At 41.9% G+C, this 23,756-nt stretch overlaps 1 protein-coding gene across 1 annotated transcript; it reads left to right on the forward strand.

Annotated features, from left to right (window-relative positions):
- The first annotated feature begins 2,722 nt into the window (after positions 1 to 2,722).
- Positions 2,723 to 8,371, forward strand: LOC115592992 (gastrula zinc finger protein XlCGF57.1-like). The gene is made up of 2 exons (XM_030436309.1): positions 2,723 to 3,901; positions 7,361 to 8,371. The coding sequence occupies exons 1-2, from the start codon at positions 2,867 to 2,869 to the stop codon at positions 8,057 to 8,059; spliced, it is 1,734 nt and encodes a 577-aa protein (XP_030292169.1). The 5' UTR covers positions 2,723 to 2,866; the 3' UTR covers positions 8,060 to 8,371.
- Positions 8,372 to 23,756: the final 15,385 nt, after the last annotated feature.

The raw sequence follows: 23,756 nt of genomic DNA on the forward strand, positions 1-23,756 counted from the left end.
TGGACTGGTGGATTCCATATCGGTCGGCAAGGTCACGCTGTTTTGAACCCAGTGCAAGATAGTTCAGAAACATGAACATCTCATCAGTGGGCTGCAGGGAATGAGTTTGATCAAAAGAAAATTTAAAATTACATTATGCTTCTCTCAATTTATTGTCAGAGTATGTGACAATCACAACAAGGAGTTAAAAAGTTTCATGGCCAAAGGCAGGAATCACTTGCTGTGATGCTCTGTGGTGCATCAAAACGAATTATATTAACAACAACAACAACAACAACAACATTATTATAACTTACTGCAGTGGAAGCTGGCTCTGTGAAGCTACCTCTCTGTGCTTGTGTTACACTGGCCATGGAAGTCAGTGCAGGCTCTACTTGTGCCCAGAAGCGCATGAGGAGGTCATAGGATGCAAACCTATAGAAAAACAATTAAGATGTTACCATTTAAACAGTGTATCAGTGTCTACAATGATTTTACTAAGAAGCACAAAAAATATATGATAACATTAGTCTTCATCATCCACACAATCTATACTATGTCTGCTGCTGAAGAACGCCATCGCTTGGCTGTTAGTGGTCGAGCTGGCTGAGTTGGAATGCGGAAGTGAGTGTGCATATAGCCTATTGACAACGTAATGCCGGCGGAATGCAAGAGGTGGAACTCGTAATTGCAGAAGTGCAGCGCCCGGACAGTCAATAGTGCGCACATAACAAAAAAACATGAGATGGCTCAGCTCAACATTCAACTGGCAGCCTCCACTTCAACAGCGAGCGTGTGGAAGCACGATTGTAGTTGCTTCCAGCTAGAGGATCATCGAGCAACTGATATCAAAATTTCCACCCAACTTGGAAAGGGCGAAGAGAATTAAATACTCTATCGAAACTTTTATTGTCGAGGACTTACATCTGTATTCAGTCGCGCTTTGTTGCGCACCGCTTGCATTTCAACACGTTTTGAAACAACCTTTTGCACAATGTGTTGTAATGCAAGCGGCATAAAGTAGCATAGCATTGGGATATGCTGCCCATCACAGGAGGATTTTGTGATAAGAGAAGTCTTATTCTTATCTTTGACTGAGAGAAGCTTTTTCTTTAATGACACACAGAGAATAAAAATTTATCTGTTTATTTTCTTATTATCAATGACCAAAAGTGGCCATGTTGTAGTATGAGAGCTGATACATAGGTTGTTAATGTGTTGAAATGCAAGCTGCATTGATTATTGCATTAAAGCTTTTTTTATTTTTATATAGGCTACAGTATATTGTTTTAACAGGAGGATTCTGTGTTCAAGTCAAATCTATTTATGACAAAGAAAAGCTTTTTCTTTAATTGAATATTAAAATAATTAAATATTATTTAAATATGAAGTTAATTAATCTGTTGATTTTCTTTAATGATCTCCACAAAAGTAGGAAGTTATTAGCAAATTCAGATTTGATTATTACAAAAAAATTGTTGCATCAAGATGCATCGATAATCCTTTTAGAGTCAAATCATTGATCTCGGAATCGGAATCGAATCGAATTGTGAGGTGCCAAGATGTTCCCACCCCTATTGATGACCTATTAATGGCTTTTTTTCCCAGCCTGTTGTAAGACTGTTTACTTTCTCAGTATTTATTTGATCACGTATCATACAAAATACAACAAGATGAAGTTGGTATTCAACCCATCCTGAGGCAGCAGTGGGCAGCGTGTGTCAGGCCCGAGAACCAACTCCAGATGTTAGCCAGTGCCTCGGTCAAGGACACGGACTGGAGAATCAACCTAATGTGCATGTTATTGGAGTGACACCGGGATCGAGAAGTGGCTGTAGGTGTCGATTGCTGCTCAGTGGCATATACCGATCCCTACACTGGTATATACCGTTCCTACGTTCGTTCACTTATGGCAATGTGTTATGTTAGCATTGTCAACAAAGACACTTTTTTTTTTTTACACATTTATGACACTACTTGTCGTCAAACCAGCCCAGTGGCATTATATTTGCATATTCATCAGGGAGCGGTACCCATCCAACAGTCTCTCAGTGCCATAACAATCTCAAGCGGCACATACACATTGTGTCGGTGGAATAACAGCGTAATTATAGCAGCATACCACTCTGAGAATCTGTTTGCTAGTCTAGGGATCAGAATGTGCCACTGAGCAGCAATCAACATACCTTCAGCCACTTTTCAATCTCTGCGCTACTGTGTTATTGATGGTGGGGGGAGCCAGAGAACCTGGAGGAAACCAGAGATATTATTAATTCTCTGTCTTTTGTTCTCTGTCCCTCCAGAGCTCCCACAGCAACATGTCTGTAAGGAGGAGGAGGTTCTCGCTGACCAGCAGCTCTGTAACCAGGAGAGGAACTCCAGTCTGGACCAAGAGGACCCAGAGCCTCCAGAGATTAAAGAGGAACAGGAGGAACTCTGTACCAGTCAGGAGGGAGAGCAGCTTGTACTGAAGGTGGAGACAGATACCGTCATGTTGACTCCAACTTATGAGGAAAGTGACCACAGTGAAGCAGAACCAACAAGTGACCACCAGCTCCTCTCTAACAACTCTCATGTAGCTGAGAGCCGAGACCAGAAAGGAGGAAAACATGGAGACTCAGGATCAGCTGGAGATGGAGAGCCGAAGAAAAAGAAAATACATCACGGAAGCAAAAGTCAAAGTGATAATGCAAAAAACTCTACCTCGTCAGACATTCAACATAACACTCACCCAGATGAAAAGTCTTTCAACTGTGAGACATGTGGAAAGACTTTTAAGTTGAAGTCCCAATTGAATTCACACCTAAGAACTCACAGAAGTGAGAAACAGTATTCTTGCCAAACATGTGGGAAGACTTTTAATAAAACCAGTGTCTTAACAGTCCACATGAGAACCCACACAGATGAGAGGCCATATTCTTGCCAAGAATGTGGGAAAAGTTTCAAATCTCATGGTGAATTGAATCAACACATGAGAATCCACACAGGTGAGAAACCGTTTACTTGCAAAACATGTGGGAAAGCTTTCAGCCTCCGTCCAAACTTAGCACGTCACATGAGAACTCACACAGGTGAGAAGCCTTTTGCCTGTGAAATTTGTGGGAAAGCTTTCAGCCATCGTACAAACTTAACTGATCACATGAGCGTCCACACAGGTGAGAAACCGTTCACTTGCAAAACATGTGGGAAAGCTTTCACGCTAAACAGTAACTTAAAAGTTCACATGAGAACCCACACAGATGAGAGGCCATATTCTTGCCAAACATGTGGGAAAAATTTCAAGTCTAAGAGTCAATTGAATCATCACATGAGAACCCACACAGGTGAGAAACCATTTACTTGCAAAACATGTGGGAAAAATTTCATGCTAAATGGTAACTTAAAAACTCATATGAGAACCCACACGGGTGAGAAACCTTTTACCTGTGAAATTTGTGGGAAGGCTTTCAGGAGTCGTCCTCTATTAACTGATCACATGAGAACCCACACGGGTGAGAAACCTTTTACCTGTGAAATTTGTGGGACCGCTTTCAGGAGTCGTCCTCTATTAACTGATCACATGAGAGTCCACACAGGTGAGAAACCGTTGACCTGCAAGACATGTGGGAAAGCTTTCACATATAATACTTCCTTAAGACGTCACATGCGAACTCACAGTGGTGAGAAGCCGTTTACTTGCAAAAAATGTGGGAAAGCGTTCAGCCAACGTACACACTTAACAGTTCACATGAGAGTCCACACAGGTGAGAAGCCGTATTCTTGTAAAACATGTGGGAAAGATTTCAGGATTCATGGTCAACTAACAGTCCACATGAGAACCCACACAGGTGAGAAACCGTTTACTTGCAAAAACTGTGGGAAAGCGTTCAGCCAATGTACATACTTAACAATTCACATGAAAACTCACACAGGTGAGAAGTCGTAACCTTGCAAGACCTGGGGAAAGATGGTCTGATCAGTCTGCTTTGACGAGACATTTGATGACACGTACAGGCGAGTAGCCTTGTGTTAGCAAAATATGTTGGAGGTGGTTCAGTTCTAGTGTTTCATACATAATTGCAGAACTTTAACTTGAAATGACATACTTTAAGAATCCTCAGAGGATCAATATACACAGGAAAAATGATGAGCTGACGCTGAACGTGTACAATTTCCCCTTGAGAAGATGTCAAAATATGTTTATGTGTCTATCTTCATGCTGATTTGATCATATTTGTTAACATGATGATTAAAAAGTCGAGTGGATCGGTCTCATGTGTTCCACTTATTATCGCTCCTTGTCTCCTGCTTTTATATAAACAGTTATATGTTAAATATGTGTAGTTTTTACAGTAGCTTCCATGTATGTAACCATAAAGTTATCTGTTAGTTCAAAGTAGCAGTTTAGAATAGAGTACTGCATTTCTTTGTGGAATTAAGCAGAGTAGAACTACACCTTAATACAAGGAGTACACAACCGTAGTGTAAACACACTGTGTGAAAAGAGTATTAAAAATGGTGTTAAGTTAATTTAAATAATGTGTAAGCAATGAAAACAAGAATTAAGTCTTTTTAAGTCTGCTTAGCAACTGGAAAACTTTTGTTAGCCTAATCATTTTCTTCAAGTTTAAAACTGGTCAGATATGTTTTTTTTTTTTTGTTTTTTTTGTTTTTTTTTTAAAGCATTTTTTATTGTTTTAGAACAAAGACAAAACAACACACCAGACAGTCATCAACCCAAAGCTACAAGAAAGAGACAAGACATGAACAATAAAAAGGAAAAACACCATACACAATAAAACAAAAAAAAACAAATCTAACTCTGCAGACACGGACTGGGTAAGAAAAAAAATTAACAATGCAAATAATAATAGGTAATTGAAATTTAAATTAAAAATGACAAAAAAAGACAGACATTCATACGCATTTGCACATATATAACAATACTTTGGCAGACGTGCAGACAGTTAAGCAGCATGTATCATGATTCAAAATAATCTCTTAAAAATTTGAGCTGGTCTGTTGTTACCTAGTTGTATTGAGGACCTTTGATAAAGGAGATGTAATTCCCCCACTTTGCAGTGAATTTATCTACCTGATTAGCCAACCTAAAGGAAAGGCGCTCATGTGCGGCCACTATGCCAAGCTGAGAAAACCATATCCTGACTGACGGCAGGGAGGTCGCTTTCCATTCTGTCACAATAAGTTTTCTCCCCAACATAAGGGATGTCTGGACCCAGTCTGCCTGTGACACAGGAAGATGTTTCAAAGGGAGAGGGTCACCAAGAACAAACAAATTCGGGCAGAATGGAATATCTAATTTGAAGATAATTTTTATATTCTCATGGACAGCGGTCCAAAATTTTTGTACTACAGAGCAGGACCACATCATATGGAAAAGAGTGCCAACACCCACCCCGCACCTCCAGCAGTTTGGGCTGTCTCTTAATTTCGCCCTGAATAACCTTGAGGGGGACCAGTATACCCTGTTTATTATCTTAAACTGTACTAGTCTAGTTCTGAGTTCCCAAGATAATTTTTTTATTGTTCTTTAAAATGTTATTCCATTCCTGCGTAGTGAAAGATAGATTAAGGTCCGTCTCCCAGACTGATTTAAGATTAAGGCCAGGATTATTAAAACATTTAAGCAGCATGGAATAATATTTGGAAGCCTCGTGACCAGTACCAAATATTTTAACAACATTAGAGAGGACATCAGAATTAGGCGGGGCGGATGAAGTGGAGCCAAATGTTTGAGTTAGAAGGTGCCTAATTTGAAGATATCTCCAGAACTGCTGCTGGTGGAGACCAAATTGTTGCTTCAGAGCCGCAAATGATTTCATTATGCCTTTGTCATATAAATCCCCTAGTACCAAAATACCGCTATCTACCCACTGCTTCCAAAGAAATGGTTTCTTCTCTATTTTTAATCTAGGATTAAGCCAGATGCTTGCTGATAAATTCAGATGGGGGTTAGATTTAATCTTAATTGAAATTATTTTCCAAATCAATTGCATGTTCGCAAGTATGGGATGAGTCTGCGCTTCTTCAGACAATACGGCTGAGATAAAGTGGATGGGAGGTAGCGCATCGCATAGAGTGCTTTCGATGCAGTACCAGGGCGGAGCTCGCTCTGGAGGCAGGCACCAGTGGGCAAGATGTCTGGTCAGATATGTTTTAAACAAGTTCAGAATTATGTCTGAAGCGGAACTGAAAGCCTCCGCACTTCACCTGTCGGAGCTTTAGAGCGTGACACCCAGCGGAAGTAAACAGTAGCAGCTAGCAGCATTAGCTGGCTGTGTGTAATGAATGAAGTGAAGACGGTACTGAGTCACAGCGCAGCTCATTATTGAATGAGTAATTAAAGAACAATGAGTTCAGTTGAGAGTTTGAGAGAGTTTGTCAACGAGCGACTAACTGCTGCAGCTGAAGAAATATTCAGAGTTTTTAAAACAACTATCGTCCAGTACGAGGAAGAGATCGATCGGCAGCGCGTCATGCTGGATATCTGCTGGAAACCCCAAGTAAAGTTACACAGGATAGGTGAGTAAAAGTTTCTTATTTTAATAACACTAATGTTCAGAGCCCTGGAGTGGCCACGGAGGGGGACATATACATCGCAGCCACGTTTGACTTTGAGTCAGTGGATCAGATGAGATGGAGATCCAGATGTTAGCTAGTGTCTCAGTCAAGTACACGGACTGCAGAATCAACCCATTGCCCCGGACCCCGCTAGTGTTGTTAGGTTACCGACTCAGAGCACCGCTGTTACAAACACATCTCGGGGAAACACTGTAGAATCTTGGACGTGTGGGGCAAACTATTTCTTTCATAGCTAAAGGCAACAACGGGACAAAATAAATGTGAAGAGAGACATAATGGAGCCACATATTTTACTGCTTTCTGTCCTTTGCCAATCACACCTAATTATGTTGATTTAATTTGAATTACTGGTAGTCACTAGGATAAGTTAAATCATAATTGTTTTGTTTCAGTCAGACAGTAATTTACTGATGGTTCCTAAGTGAAACCCCTGTGTTTCCTCTTACTGCCAACACGGGGTGTCATTTTTTTTTATGTCTTAAATCAACTGGCTTCACTGCAAAGTGTTTTCACTCTTTCACTCAGTTTTGTTTTATGGATCTGAATATTATTCAACTTTACTTTTTTATCAAATGACCGAACTTGTCTGCATTCAACCCATCCTGAGTCAGCAGTGGGCAGCATGCTTCGGTCAAGTACACAGACAGGAAAATCAACCTAATGCACATGTTTTTGAAGGTGGAGGAAACCAGAGATATTATTTATTCTCTGACTGTTGTTCTCTGTCCCTCCAGAGCTCTCACAGCAACATGTCTGTAAGGAGGAGGAGGTTCTCGCTGACCAGCAGCTCTGTAACCAGGAGAGGAACTCCAGTCTGGACCAAGAGGACCCAGAGCCCCCAGAGATTAAAGAGGAACAGGAGGAACTCTGCACCAGTCAGGAGGGAGAGCAGCTTGTACTGAAGGTGGAGACAGATACAGTCATGTTGACTCCAACTTATGAGGAAAGTGACCGCAGAGAAGCAGAACCAACAAGTGACCACCAGCTCCTCTCTAACAACTCTCATGTAGCTGAGAGCCGAGACCAGAAAGGAGGAAAACATGGAGACTCAGGATCAACTGGAGATGGAGAGCAGAAGAAAAAGAAAAGACGTCACGGAACAAATAAAAACTCTACCTCATCAGACATTCAACATAACACTCACCCAGGTGAAAAGTCTTTCAGCTGTGACGCATGTGGAAAAACTTTTAAGTTTAAGTCCGTATTGAATATACACCTAAGAACCCACACAGGTGAGAGGCCATATTCTTGCCCAACATGTGGGAAAGATTTCATGTCTCGTGGTGAATTGAAGAGACACATGAGAACCCACACAGGTGAGAAGCCTTATACTTGCAAAAAATGTAGGAAAGCCTTCAGCCAACGTTCAAACTTACGAGTTCACATGAGAGTCCACACAGGTGAGAAACCGTATTCTTGTAAAACATGCTTGAAAGCTTTCAGCCAACATGCAAGCTTAGCAGTTCACATGAGAACCCACACAGTTGAGAATTTGTAACCCTGCAAGACCTGGGGAAAGATGGTTTTATCAGTCTGCTCTGATGAGACATTTGATGACACGTACAGGCGAGTAGACTTGTATTTGGAAAAATATGTTGGAGGTGGTTCACTTCTAGTGTTTCATGGATAATTAACTTTAACTTTAAATGACATACTTGAAGAATCCTCAGAGGATCAATATACACAGGAGAAATGATGAGCTGACACTGAATGTGTACAATTTCCCCTTGAGAAGATGTCAAAATATGTTAGTGTCTATCTTCATGCTGATTTGCCCATATTTGTTAACATGATGATTAAAAAGTCAAGTGAATCAGTCTCATGTGTTCCACTTATTATCGCTCCTTGTGTCCTGCTTCTATATAAGCAGTTATATGTTAAATACTCAAAACAGGACACCTGCTCACGATGTAACAGGATGCATGGAAAGGGGGATCTCTGCCCAGCACGCAACAAAAGATGCAGGAATTGTAACAAAATGGGACACTTTGAGGCTGTATGCAAAACTAAAATGCCCAAAGAAGTTATGTAAGTGGCACCGGGAGAGACAAACAGTGATGAGCCAGACTGTACAGTGATAGCTCAACCTGACTCAGATGAAGACTGGCGAGTGACACTACCAGTAAATGTATTGGGAAGTTCTTTGCCTCTAGCCAGTATAGAGGACAGAAGTATGCCTACTGGGTGACAGTTATAAAGGGGCCGTTTGCTAAAAAGAGTCACAATGAAGTTGTTGTCGTGATAGATGAAATTCTGGTGTACGGGTCAGGTGAGGAAGAACACAACCGACAGCTGAATGCAGTCTTGGAGACCATCAGGCAGTCCGGATTGAAACTCAACAGAGCAAAGTGCCACTTAAACAAGTCAGAGATATGCTACTTTGCAGGGGTGCAGATCCGATGTCAGGATTGGGGGGGGACACAAAAGTGATTTTTTTGCCCATATGCAACCATACCATGCCACCATAAATCAAAACTTTGTAGAGGCTCTCCATGTCATTCAAAAAGGGCTGCACAGGGAATCATTTATTGTGCTTACCTTTTTTGTTTATTTGTACTAAACAGCCAACAGCGCGTATCACTGCTTACTCAACTCTTATATTAGTAAATCATATTTTTAAGGGTCTCGGGCATGTAATGTCTACTCATGTTCTTATCTTTTGCCTCCCTCCAACCCTCCCAGATCCCCAATTCTTCTCACCATCTTCCTTTTCTCCCAGTGTATGGGACTACTTTAGGCATGATTAATTAATATGGATGAATATCAAAATATGAAGCCCTAACCAAGTTTTGTAAACTAACTGATCATGTTTTTACAATGCCAGTTATGCTGGTAAACAGTTCTAAAAAAAAACACACACATTTCTAAGAGAATCTAAAATGTGAAAAAAAATTTAAGTCTGAAAAAACATTTGTTCAATTTTGAATAATTTAGGGTATTTTTATTGGGGGGGGGGGCAATTCATGTTTTTCATAAATTGGGGGGGGGGTTGGTCCCCCCCAGGATCTGCACCCATGCTACTTTGGACACATGATCATGTGATGATGATTCAAGCAAAGTGAGAGCCGTCATGAAGATGCCCAGTCCAACCAACACTGGGGAGTTACGCCAGGTGCTTGGGTTCATCAACTACCTGGGTAAGTTCCTGCCAGGCCTCTCAACCGCACTACACCCAGTCACAGACCTGCTCCAAAAGGAGAGTGAATGGATATGGGGTGAGCTCCAAGAACAAGCACTGCGGAAAGCTAAAGTGATGCTTTCATCAGCGCCAGCACTTGCCATTATGACTCCAACCGTCAAATAGTTGTCAGTGTAGATGCCAGTAGCTTTGGCTTAGGAGCTACACTGCTGCAGGAGCACGATGGTGAGTTGAAATGAGTTGCTTTCTCCTCACGCACCCTGACTCAGACCGAGAAATGAAGGAGTGCTTGGCGGCTGTGTGGTCTTGTGAGCAGTTTGCACGCTACATACAAGGAATGGACAGCTTCTGTCTTCAAACTGATCACAAACCGCTAGTACCACAAAACAATGCATGTGATTTGAATAAAGCACCAGTGCGGTGCCAGAGACTTTTGATGCGCCTCATGAGGGTTAATGTGTTCCAGGGAAACGGTTAATCATGGCTGATACTCTATCCAGGAGTCCCTTGAACCACAATGCAGAGTCAGAGACAGACCAACATGTCAAGGCGTACATCGAAGCAGTGGTGACAAATAAAACGATTTCACCAGACAGGCTTAGAGAAATAAGGGAAGTCACGCAGAACGACACAGAACTCAAGACAGTCACCACCTGCATAAGAAATGCCTTGCCACGTAGAACGGCTGGGATTCTGTCTTCCTCTGCATTCCACGCTACCAGATTTCACCTATCCGAAGCAAAGGAACTTATTCCGTACCAGGACAGAATAGTGATTCCAGCACTGCTGAGAGCCAATGTCCTGAATCAAATTCACGAGGGCCACTGGGGATTAACCAAGTGCTGCGAAAGAGCCAAGATGTCTGTCTGGTGGCCAGGCATCAGCAGCGACATGAAAAAGACTGTGGTGAGATGCAAATTAAAAGCGTAAAACAAAAAGGGGCCGGAGCTGCTCGTCACTACTCCCCTGCCAGAGGGACCCTGGAATAGAATCGCTGCAGACCTGTGTGAGTTAGAAGGGAAGAACTATTTGATAGTAGTGGATTACTATTCCCACTACATCGAGATGGCTCATTTTCCCTCCACGTCAAGCCTTCAAGTCATTAACCATCTCAAAAGCATATTTGGCAGGTGGGGAATACCACCTGAGCTCATCAGTGACAACGGCATGCAGTTTGCCTCGGCAGAGTTCAGAGACTTTAGTGAGGAGTATGGGTTTGTTCACACAACCTCAAGCCCACAATATCCCCAGGCGAATGGGGCCATCGAAAGACCAGTCCAGACTGCTAAAAGACTTCTCAAGCAGCCAGACCCATACATGGCTACCAGGCGACACCTATCACTGCAACAGGGGCCAGTCTGGCTCAATTGATGATGGCAGATCCGTACCACCATCCCCGCACTGGAAAAGAGACTGCAAGTTACACCCATCAGTCACGATCAGGTGCAGATAAAAGACTCCAGAGCTAAAAAGTCATAAAAGCATTTCCACAACCGCCAACACTTTGTCCGCCCTCTTGCGGTGTTGCAGAGAGGATAGGCTGTCCGAGTCAAGCTGGATGGAGGAAAGGGATGGAAATCAATGGAACTGCTGTCTTATCTGGTCAGGATGGACAATGGCGCTGTGATGCGTCGCAATAAGAAAAACCTACAGGCTCTCCCTATGAACCAGCAGCATCAGTCAGAGGGAAGCCCTGCACAGCCAATGGACAGTCCATGCCCTGCGTCGGTCTCCAGGGAGGCTGGATCACCTCTGGACCCATCAGCCTGCGGCCTGCTTCATCTGAAGGGACTGCAAGACTGACCTCCAGGGGCCATGAGGTTAAGTTACCCCTCAGGTTCAGAGACACTTAGTGATTGAATAGTGATAATCTCTGACAGGATATTTTGTTGTTTTGAAAAAAGAAAAAAACCCAGGACATGTGTTTGTTGAGATGCACTTTTAGTGTATTCTGTCTGAGTTTAAAATGTCCCCTCGGAAGAGAATAAAAGAAACGGGGACCAAAACACTTTTGATTTTAACTTTATTCTTCCATAGGAACAGCAGAACAGCACCGAGTGCAGGAAAGTCCCACAGTTGTGGGGAACTCACAGGGCTTCCCCACAAAAAGGAAGGCTTTTTGAGTGGTAAGATTTGTTTATCTATTCCGACAAATCTGGCAATGATATCAAATGTTTGATGCCTCAAAATATGTGCTGGGACCCTGTTTCTAATGTTGCTGAAGTTTGGTGCTGAGCATTATTTGTGGCTTTTTGATGGCGGTTTTATATTTGGACCCATTTACTGCATTGTAATGTTGTCGTGCGGTTGTTTCTGTGGATGCTAAAACTACGTTAGCTAGCCATCTGCAAACTTTATCCCTCGAGAGGGAATCTAACACAGTTTCACGGTGTGTTAGACCATGGATTGAACTTACACCTGAATATCCCTTTAAGATGACTCATGTGCACGCTTCTTTGTAGCCTCTCTTCTGTTTCAAAAGGGGGAGATGTAGTGAGGTACTTGAATGTAACACGCTGGAGTGGACGCATGTGTCACATCACTGAGGTGAGACACTGGTGGAATGAATAACGTTGTGTGGAGACACGTGTTCAGGTGCAGCAGTTAAGATTAGCAAAGCTAACTAAATAAAGACCGTGTTAACCAAGTAAGACTGGATGGTGAAAAACGTGACAATTATTATTTATTTATTAATTTTATTTCTTTTCTTTTTTTATGTATTAATGTATAAAGTCCGGACCCACACTCCATACCAATAGGCGGAGATAATTCACTAAAAAGTTGTTCGTCAACTGCCATAAGACATCAAGAATAAGAAGTAGGGGTGGGTGGATCGATCCAAATATCGATAGTATCGATACCAAGGTGAGTATTGGTATCGGATCGATACTAGCGTGATGAGATCCATATTTTTGATGTACTTTCTCTTCTATAAATTCAGCAAAGCATTCGTATTTCTTCAGAGTTTGTGTGAGCGCAGCGCCCCTCTTCACTTCTCTTACTCAGGTTCACTGTAACTGTAACTCAAAAATATATACTTATATTGATATAGAGCCTACCTCAAACCTGAAGTTTGAATATGGCAGAATATAATAACACTTTTGTGTATCTGTTAAAGGAACATCAGTATTTCTATTTAGGCTACATTCAGATAGGTTATAGATTTAATTAAGTTAAATATAATTTTCTTATTTGGCTAAAATCTTTGTCTTGTGTTTTATCGTTATCATAATCATGGTCAACTAATTAAAGGCAAAAGTACTAAATCACTCAATGTTCAGGAATTTTCAAGTAAAAAGTATCAGTATCGGTATCAGTATTGGTATCGGCAATACTGGCCCTGTAATTACTTGGTATCAGATCGATACCACAATTTGCAGTATCACCCACCCCTAATAAGAAGTAGAAAAGCCTCCGCTATTCCCTGACGGAGCTTTAGAGTGTGGCACCCAGCGGAAGTAAACAGTAGCAGCTAGCAGCATTAGCTGCCTGTGTGTAATTGTAACAGATGGGGTAGGACATAAAAGGAGACGACCCAAGGACTTGTTTTCCAGCATTTATTAACTGCAGAAGACAGTAATACACATTTATTGCCTTCTGTTCATTTTTCTGCACCTCTGTTCCCTCAACAATGCAAGGTGGCACTGTGTAACCAAGAAATACAAAAGTGAGAGCAGGGGCCTCTGTTGGGCAACTTAAAACAGTGCGCGGATGAGAGCGACTAAACACAGACAACGATAATTATCACATGAAGCAAAGAAAAGCACATACCTGCAGAAGATAGTAATACACATGAATTGCCATCGGCCATCTTGTACTTGGTTTACAAGACACAGGGCGGTCTGCTGCATTACAATGGCGCCTAAAAAGTTAGAAGAAAAAATCTACAAAACTTATACTAACGATCAAAACAGCACAAAATAACTGCTGCATCGATCTGCTTCCTAGTTCGTCTCCTCACAGAGGCCAGCTCTACTCGCTGTCTACCCTGGAGAAGGAGGCTATGTAGACATACGTTAGCTTTTCTCTGGATGCTGGGATCATCTGGCCATCTTCCTCTCCTGCTGGGGCAGGATTTTTCTTCATTGATAAAATGGATAGGACTCTCTGTCCCTGCATTGACTACCAAGGCCTGAACGACATCTCCATTCCGAACAGCTACCCCCTTCCTCTTATTTCATCTGCTTTTGAACTTTTACATGATGCCAAGTTTTTCACCAAACTCGATTTCTGCAATGTTTATCATCTGCTAAGAATGAGAGAGGTGGATGAGTGGAAGACTGCTTTTAGTACTTCTATTTGACATTTGGAATATCTGGTGATGCATTTTAGACTCACAAATACTCCAGCTGTTTTCCAGTGGCCCATTCCCAATAGCCGCAAGCTAGTGCAATGCTTCACAGGGCTTGCAAACTTTTACAGGCAATTTATTCGCAAAAGCGCCATTGCTGCCCCTCTGCATGCCTTAACCTCTCCCTGGGTCAAGTTCCAGTGGAATTCCCAGGCGGACCTTGCCTACTGGAGGCTGAGAGAGAGCTTCACCTTGGCACCCATCCTTACGTTACCGGACAACAGTCTTTAATTTGTAGTGGAGGTGGATGCTTCGGATCTAGGCAATCGAAGTGGTTCCCTCTCAGTGGTCACAGGCAGATAACAAGCTTCATCCTTGTGCCTACCTATCCAGGATCTCTTGACTGCTGAGAGGAACTGCAATGTGGGCAAAAGGGACCTCTTAGCAGTGAAGGTGGCACTGGAGGAATGGCGCCACTGGCTGGAGGGAGCGAAGCACCCATTCCTGGTATCGGTGGATCACAAAGACCTGGAGTACATTCGGTCCACTAAGCAACTCAACTCCAGGAAAGCCAGGTGGGCACTTTTCTTTAATCACTTTGATGTTTCCCTGTCTAACCACCCCGGCTCCAAGAATGTTAAGCCTGATGCTCTGTCCCGCCTGTTTGATCCGGATAGTCCAAAATCCCCAAGCTATATCTTGCCTCCATCCTGCACGGTTGGGGCAGTCACATGGGGGATCGAAGAGAGGGTCAGACAGGCCACCTCTAACTCCAAAATACCAGCTATTTGCCCCCAGAACCGGCTGTTTGTTTCTGTCTCTCTCCGATCTCAAGTGATCCACTAGGCTGACACTTCCCTCCTGTCCTGCCATCCTGGTGTCAATAGAACATGCTTTGTCATCAAACAACGGTTCTGGTGGCCCGCTATGGAAAAGGAGGTGGGCGAGTATGTGGCCGCTTGTCAGGCCTGTGCAAGGAACATGGTCTCTTGTCACCCTCCGGCGGGGCTCCTCTGTCCTCTTCTGGGGCCCCATCACCGCTGGTCTGATATCTCCCTGGACTTTGTCATGTCTTGTCATCTGGTCTCCCAGCAGACACATTATCTGGGTTGAGTATGCCCACAACACCCTGCCCTGTTTTGCCTCTGGTCTTTCCCCTCCAATTCGCCTACGGTTATCAGCTGCCACTGTTTCCAGTCCTGGAGGAGGAGGTTATCGTCCTTTCAGCCCAGGCCCTTATTCATTATTGCAGCAGAATCTAGACTGGAGCTCATCAGGAGCTGCGTTTGTGCTCAGCCAGGACCAAGTGGATTGCCAGTGGATTAGCAGTGATACGCCCCTGGAGTGGTGATGGGTCTTGTCCAGTAACATTATGGACCCCACTCTCATCCAGGATTTCCACTGCTGCCACCCTGACCAGCCTGGGACCTCAGGTGCTGCCCCTAGAGGAGGGGGTACTGTTAAGACTCGCTCCATGTTATCTATTTTTCTCCCTGTGTTTTGTTGTATTTACCTTTCCTCTTGTTTCAGATCCTGTCCGTGTGGGTTCATCCTCCTCCTTGATTGTCTTCCCCCGTCCTGACTACTTTCACCAGTTCCCTCTGTATTTGTATATATAGAACCTATGTTTCCCCTGTCCGTTCCAGTTTGTCTTTTGTCTCCCTGCATAGCGTTCAAGCCTTTTGTTCCTGGTGTTTGAAGTATGTCCTGTATTTTGACTTCTGCCTGGTTTTGTCTCGACCTCGTCTCTGCCTTAACCCTGCTCGATTTGTTTGCCTCAGCTGATTGACCTCCCATGTACCGAACCTGCTTTCAGTAAAGACTGTTACTTAGTCCACACCACTGTTGTACCCCAGTTGTGATAATATTCTAAAGTTTAGCACTAGAGCCGGATTTCCAACACTTCTAGAACAGCCCTAAGCAATAATTTTGACCACTAGAACTCTATATTCTTGTTTGGTTCTGTTTGTAGCTTTTTCGGACCGGCACTGCCTCCGTGTCTGCTGCTGCTGCAGTGGTTGCCTCTGCTGCTGCCCACCTTGTGCCAACTGCCGCAGCCGCTTTCCCCATGTATTCTGCGCTCAGCTCCTATGACAGTTGCTGCAGGACTTTCCTCCGGGCTCTCCTGCCGCTTGTGCACTCCTTGATTAAAATGCAGGCATTGATCCCAGCTGGGTCGAGGATGTTATAGAAGACCGCCACTGGCCATCTTCGCGTACCGCTTTTGACAGAGTACGTCCTTGCATCTGGTCCAGGACGTCCATGCTGTAATCGGTGTTGTTATTGTACATCAAAGACTCTGGCATTGCCTTCGCCCCACTAAAGGTGCCCGCACCTGTGTGCACGGTGCTCAGGATGCAGACATTCTTCCTCGGCTTTCCCTGGTACACAGTCAGAGTCGCATCACTTCAGAAGGTTCGTGTTGAACAGATCTGCTTGCTGTTTCACGAAGGGAGCAGCTCCCATTTTTGTTTGCCCATTATGCCAACCAGGCTATATAATACAACTATATGATAATTAACTCACAAGTAAATTTGCAAAGAAGCGCAGCTGGAGAACGCTAACAAAGTTAGAAACAAAAGAGACAATGAAACCGCACGAAAGATGTAATAATGAACCTCGCGAAATCATGTCCGGTCATTAATGACTGCCTACGGCTGAAATAGGTAAACCATATAATATTTTCTTTGTCTCTTCTGTTATTTAGATAAGAACTGTTCTAAATTACAATTGTTTTGTATCTGTTGTGCAGCACTTTGGTAACTTTGTTGTTTTTTAAAATGTGCTATACAAATAAAGTGGATTGGATTGGATTGGATTGGAAAATTCAGACACATTTAGGAAAAGTCATGTGACGGCAGTATTGCATTTTTTATAAATTAGAAAATGGACAAGATGACCGTCTTGGCTGTTCTAGTGTCAATCAACAAATTATAGTTGAACTTTTTATTTCATTTTGGTGTGACAGTGGACCATATTCGGTTTAACAACCTGCCATAAAGAAGGTTTTTGATCTGAACAAGTCACATATTCAGAAACTGTTAAGTCAACTGTGTCATGTTGTTATGTCACTCTTTTTTAGTTAAGTCTGAGGTATCTTTAGAATTGTCCGTTTTGATTATAATTCTACAGAGTTTATATCATGTTTGGCAGTGTTTCATAATCAGTACTGTAATATGTGTATGAAGGACTGAGGGGAATACACACTCTGAATCTAGGAAGTTCTCTATTTAACAGTTTTACTGGATTCATACAAAAGATAATGAAATATGAAAATGTTTTTACACTATTTGTTTGATTATTGTGTGTTTTTTAATTTCTTATTGTACCATATTCGTCATTAAATGTTTAAAGTTACACTTTGGATTTTATTATTTCATGTTATATTTGTCTAAGTTACACATGCTTTTATATAAACAGTTGTGTGTAAGTTCAGCTGTTAGTTCAAAAAAGCAGTTTAGAAAAGAGTACCACATTTCTTTGTGAAATTAAGAAGAGTAGATCTACACCTTAATACAAGGAGAACACAAACATAGTGTAAACACACTTAGTTAATTGTATGAATTTAAATAACATGTAGGAAATGGAAAAAAATAAGTAAAAGTCTTTTTGAGTCTGCTTAGAAACTGTAGAAGTTCTGTTGGCCTAATCACTTTTTTTTATTTTTTTTATTTTTAAGTTTAATACTGTGTCAGATATACTTCTGAATTAAATGTCTTCAGTCTGAAGCGGAACTTAAAGCCTCCGCAATTCCCCTGTCGGAGCTTTAGAGCGTGGCACCCAGCGGAAGTAAACAGCGGCAGCTAGCAGCATTAGCTGGCAGTGTGTGATGAATGACGTGAAGACGGTACTGAGTCACAGCGCAGCTCATTATTGAATGAGTAATTAAAGAACAATGAGTTCAGTTGAGAGTTTGAGAGAGTTTGTCAACGAGCGACTAACTGCTGCTGCTGAAGAAATATTCAGAGTTTTTAAAACAACTATCGTCCAGTACGAGGAAGAGCTCGATCGGCAGCGCGTCATGCTGGATATCTGCTGGAAACCCCAAGTAAAGTTACACAGGATAGGTGAGTAAAAGTTTCTTATTTTAATAACACTAATGTTCAGAGCCCTGGAGTGGCCACAGAGGGGGACATATGCATCGCAGCCACGTTTCACTACATGGAGCGAACATACGAGTGTTTCCCTCGTTTTGGTTCATTCCACTCCGGGACTCCGGAGGTTCTGAGTGTCCGCTGCACGACTGGGCTCCGTTCTATAGAAGACCGCGGCGAAACTCCGCTCAGAAAATGATGATTTTACAAACTAAACGTTCCGAAACATGCGCTAAAACTCAACAGAAAGAGGTGTGTCTCATTCAACCTGTTAGGAAGACATTTTGGCATTGATTTTGGGTCAGTGGATCAGTTGAGATGGAAGCAATTGAAAAAAAACATACATTTTACATTAAATCATTAATAACAGATATGAGAAGCACTAAAGTCCATATAACAAGGTGTGTCCTAATCACTCAGTGTATTAATACAATTCGGCATTGGTTTGAAGTCAACGGCTTCAATCATAATTGTTTTTGTTTCAGTCAGACAGTAATTAATTGATGGTTCCTAAGTGAAACCCCTGTGTTTCCTCTTACTGCCAACACGTGTCAAATCAACTGGCTTTACTGCAAAGTGTTGTTGGTTTTGTGTTATGGAACTGAATATTATTTAACTTGATGTTTTTATCAAATGACCCAACTTGTTTTAATGGCTATTGCTTCTGTTACCAGCCTGTTGTAGGACTGCTTTAACTTTCTCAGTATTTATTTGATCACGTATCATACAATATATAACAAGGTGAAGTTAGTACTCTGCATTCAACCCATCCTGAGGCAGCAGTAGGCAGCGTGTGTCAGGCCGAGAACCAACTCCAGATGTTAGCCAGTGCCTCTGTCAAGGACACGGACTGGAGAATGAACCTAATGTACATGTTATTGATGGCGGGGGGAACCAGAGAACCTGGAGGAAACCAGAGATATTATTCATTCTCTGTCTTTTGTTCTCTGTCCCTCCAGAGGTCCCACAGCAACATGTCTGTAAGGAGGAGGAGGTTCTCACTGACCAGCAGCTCTGTAACCAGGAGAGGAACTCCAGTCTGGACCAAGAGGACCCAGAGCCTCCAGAGATTAAAGAGGAACAGGAGGAACTCTGCACCAGTCAGGAGGGAGAGCAGCTTGTACTGAAGGTGGAGACAGATACCGTCATGTTGACTCCAACTTATGAGGAAAGTGACCACAGTAAAGCAGAACCAACAAGTGACCACCAGCTCCTCTCTAACAACTCTCATGTAGCTGAGAGCCGAGACCAGAAAGGAGGAAAACATGGAGACTCGGGATCAGCTGGAGATGGAGAGCCGAAGAAAAAGAAAAGGCGTCACAGAAAAAATTTAAACTCTACCTCATCAGAAATTCAACATAACACTCACCCAGGTGAAAAGTCTTTCAACTGTGACACATGTGGAAAGACTTTTAAGTTTAAGTCCAAATTGAATGTCCACCTAAGAACCCACACAGGTGAGAAACCTTTTGCCTGTGAAATTTGTGGGAAAGCTTTCAGCCAACATGCAACCAGAGCAAGCCACATGAGAACCCACACTGGCGAGAAACCGTATTCTTGCCAAACATGTGGGAAAAATTTTAATCAAAACAGTACCTTAAAAGGTCACATGAGAACTCACACAGATGAGAAACTGTATTCTTGCAAAACATGTGGGAAGAATTTCAAGCTAAGCGGGAGCTTAACAGCTCACATGAGAATCCACACAGGTTTGAAACCGTATTCTTGCCAAATATGTGGGAAGACTTTCAGATCTTGTGGTGAATTGAAGAAACACACGAGAGCCCACACAGGTGAGAAGCCATATTCTTGTAAAACATGTGGGAAAGCTTTCAGCCAAAGTGCAAGCTTAACATCTCACATGAGAAACCACACAGGTGAGAAACCATATTCCTGCCAATTATGTGGGAAGACTTTCACGCTAAACAGGAACTTAACAGCTCACATGAGAATCCACACAGGTGAGAAACCGTATTCCTGCCAATTATGTGGGAAGACTTTCGGGTCTTATGGTTCCTTAAAAAAACATACGAGAATCCACACAGGTGAGAAGCCTTATACTTGTGAAATTTGTGGGAAGGCTTTTGGGCGTCGTGGTCACTTAGAAGTTCACATGAGAATCCACACAGGTGAGAAACCGTATATTTGCAAAACTTGTGGGAAGACTTTCATGCTAAACAGCATCTTAAATGATCACATGAGAACTCACACAGGTGAGAAACCGTATTCTTGCAAAACATGTGGGAAACATTTCAGGTTTTCCCCTTCCTTAACACGTCACATAAGAACTCACACAGGTGAGAAACCATTCATTTGCCAAACATGTGGGAAAGCTTTCAGCCAACATGGACAGATAGCGGAACACATGAGAATCCACACAGATGAAAAGCCTCTTTCTTGCAAAACATGTGGGAAACATTTCAGGTATCGTACTTCCTTAACACGTCACATGAAAACTCACAAAGGTGAGAAGTTGTAACCTTGCAAGACCTGGGGAAAGATGGTCTGATCAGTCTGCTTTGATGAGACATTTGATGACACGTACAGGTGAGTAGCCTTGTATCAGCAAAATATGTCGGAGGTGGTTCAGTTCTAGTGTTTTATGCATAATTGCAGAACTTTAAATTACATACTTTAAGAATCCTTAGAGGATCAATATACACATGAGAAATGATGAGCTGAATGTTATTGTACCATATTTGTCATTAGAGGTTTAAAGGTACACTTTTTATTTTATTATTCCATTTGATAGTTGTCTAAATTAAACATAACTGCAAACCGCAGGCAAAAGCTTACAGTAATGTTTGGACATGCTTACATAACATTCATAGCAAAGAAGATATGTATTTTCAACACGTGTAACCAAGACACTATAATCAACACACTTTGTTTGGTTTGTGGGATTTGTCAACCCGCAGATGGAATCTGACTGTGTGATCTATATATATATTTTTTGGCCTTTTTTTATGGCTTTATTGATATAACAGCTGAAGTTATGACGGGAAACAGGGAGAGAGAGAGGGGGAGTGACACTCTGCAAAGGGACCCAGGCCGGGAGTCGAACCCGAGTCCTCTGCAGAGCCTTGACCTTTGAATATGAATGTAATGTAAAATATCCTGGTTACTGGGACAAACAAAATATTAGGAAATAGGAATGAGAACATATCAAACACACACACACACAAATAAACGCATTGTCAGAGGATAAATATACACAGGATAAATGATGAGCTGACGCTGAATGTGTACAATTTTTCCTTGAGAACATGTCAAAATATGTTTGTCTCTGTCTTCATGCTGATTTGTCCATATTTGTTAACACAATGATTAAAAAGTCATGTGAATCGGTCTCATGTGTCCCACTTATTATCCCTCCTCGTGTCCTGCTTTTATATAAACAGTTATATGTTAAATACTTGTAGTTTTTACAGTAGCTTCCATGTATGTAACCAAAAAGTTAGCTGTTAGTTCAAAGTAGCAGTTTAGAAAAGAGTACCACATTTCTTGAGAGACAGTGAGCTCCTCCCAGTGGCACCGCAGTGGCACCCTGTGGCATGTCCATGGCATCCACTCGCACCCGCTTGGCAGTTCAGAAATGCAAGAATAATATAAACGCAGGGAAAATATTATATATACATATATACATACATATATTTAGTATAAGAATACGAATAGTACAATAGGTACAGTATTTTACATTCACATTCATGCTATGGAACAGATATTAATATATATTTAGATAATATTAAGTGCAACACATAGAGAAACTGACTGCCACAGGTTGCCACTGCGGTGCCACTACCTGCCGATGCCACTGGGAGGAGCACAGTGCTGCTGAATTTCTTTTTGGAATAAAGCACAGTAGATCTACACCTTAATACAAGGAGTACACAAACATAGTGTAAACACACTGTGAAAAGAGTTAAAATGGTGTTATAGTTAATTAAATGAATTTAAATAATATGTCAGAAATGAAAAGAAATTATTAAAAGTCTTTTTGAGTCTGCTTAGCAACTGGAGAACTTTTGTTGGCCTAATCATTTTCTTCTAGTGTAAAGCTGTATTTAGATATGTTTTAAAGAAGTTCTGAATTAAATGTCTTTAGTCAGAAGCGGAACTAAAAGCCTCCTCACTTCCCCTGCCGAAGCTTTAGAGCGTGGCGCCCAGCGGAAGTAAACAGTAGCAGCTAGCAGCATTAGCTGGCTGTGTGTAATGAACGAAGTTAAGACGGTACTGAGTCACAGCGCAGCTCATTATTGAATGAGTAATTAAAGAACAATGAGTTCAGTTGAGAGTTTGAGAGAGTTTGTCAACGAGCGACTAACTGCTGCAGCTGAAGAAATATTCAGAGTTTTTAAAACAACTATCGTCCAGTACGAGGAAAAGATCGATCGGCAGCGCGCCATGCTGGATATCTGCTGGAAACCCCAAGTAAAGTTACACAGGATAGGTGAGTAAAAGTTTCCTATTTTAATAACACTAATGTTCAGAGCTGGAGTGGCCACAGAGGGGGACATATGCATCGCAGACACTGTGAAGTGGTTAACGCAACTTTGAAGAAGCTAAACAGACGAGAGAGAAGAGCGTACTCTTGGCAGCAGCCATGTTCTTTATTTTAACTCTGGAGCACATATATACATACATACATACATACATACATACATACATACATACATACACACATATACATATATATATATATATATATATATATATATATATATATATATATATATATATATATATATATATATATATATATATATATATATACATACATACATACATACATACATACATACATACATACATACATACATATATGGGGTCACAAAAAACACAAAGGGTGTCAGTTGTCCAAGTGTTTTTGTATGTTGGCCGCCTTGGATGTTGAACTCAGCTAGCTTTTGTCAGGCGTGTTCGTCTGTTTAAGAGGTGAAAGTAGACAGACTACGGCGTACTGTTAACTATTTAATAAGAAGAATCGTATCATTAAGCAAAAGCAAAAAAGCTTGATCAAGGTCTTTCCTTGATTGAAAAATCGCAGGCAGCAAAAGCCAAGCAACCAGTCGCCCAGAAAAAGAGAATGAATTTCAGCATGAAATACATCATATATTGCTGTCACAATGTATGTGTTGAATTGTCATTGGTCAATCATATAGATAGGATGAATACTATTATTGGACAATCAAGTAAAAAAGGTGGGGAGAAACTGGGGTTTAGACTTTAACCCTCCCATCAGTGGTGCACAAACTGGTCCCAGTTTCTCGGCACATGAACCATGATTCCTGAAGACGTCACCCTGTTGAAAAAACAAAATGTTCCTGGCCTCAACTGCCTGTTCCCCGCTATCTGCCTTTGTTTATGGCGCCTTCACTGTCGCATACGCACAAGGGATTTGGGAGGTGATATCGCTGGCCTTCGAGGCCTCTTCATGTGTGAAAGTGATAAGTGAAAGGTGAATGTGTTCTCTCTCATACCCTGGCTTTGTTCTCCATGTATTAGCCCCTCATAAAAGAGAATAATGCTTCTGACCATCTCATTTGTCAACAGGATATGTGCAACTCTTTTAATAATGTGAGATAATAGGACAAGATGGAAAAAGACAATCTATATGTGGTGTGCAATATTAAAGCATTTAAGTGTGGCAGATGTCATAATGTAATGAGCA

This window comes from Sparus aurata, chromosome 12 (genome assembly GCF_900880675.1).
Source record: "Sparus aurata chromosome 12, fSpaAur1.1, whole genome shotgun sequence".
NCBI lineage: Eukaryota > Metazoa > Chordata > Actinopteri > Spariformes > Sparidae > Sparus > Sparus aurata.

Coding starts and splice junctions, on each gene's coding strand:
- LOC115592992 (XM_030436309.1), top strand. CDS start 2,867: ATGAGAACCCACACAGATGAGAGGCCATATTCTTGCCAAGAATGTGGG. Junction 3,902..7,360: donor CTCACACAGGTGAGAAGTCG/TAACCTTGCAAG, acceptor CTCTGTAACCAG/GAGAGGAACTCCAGTCTGGA.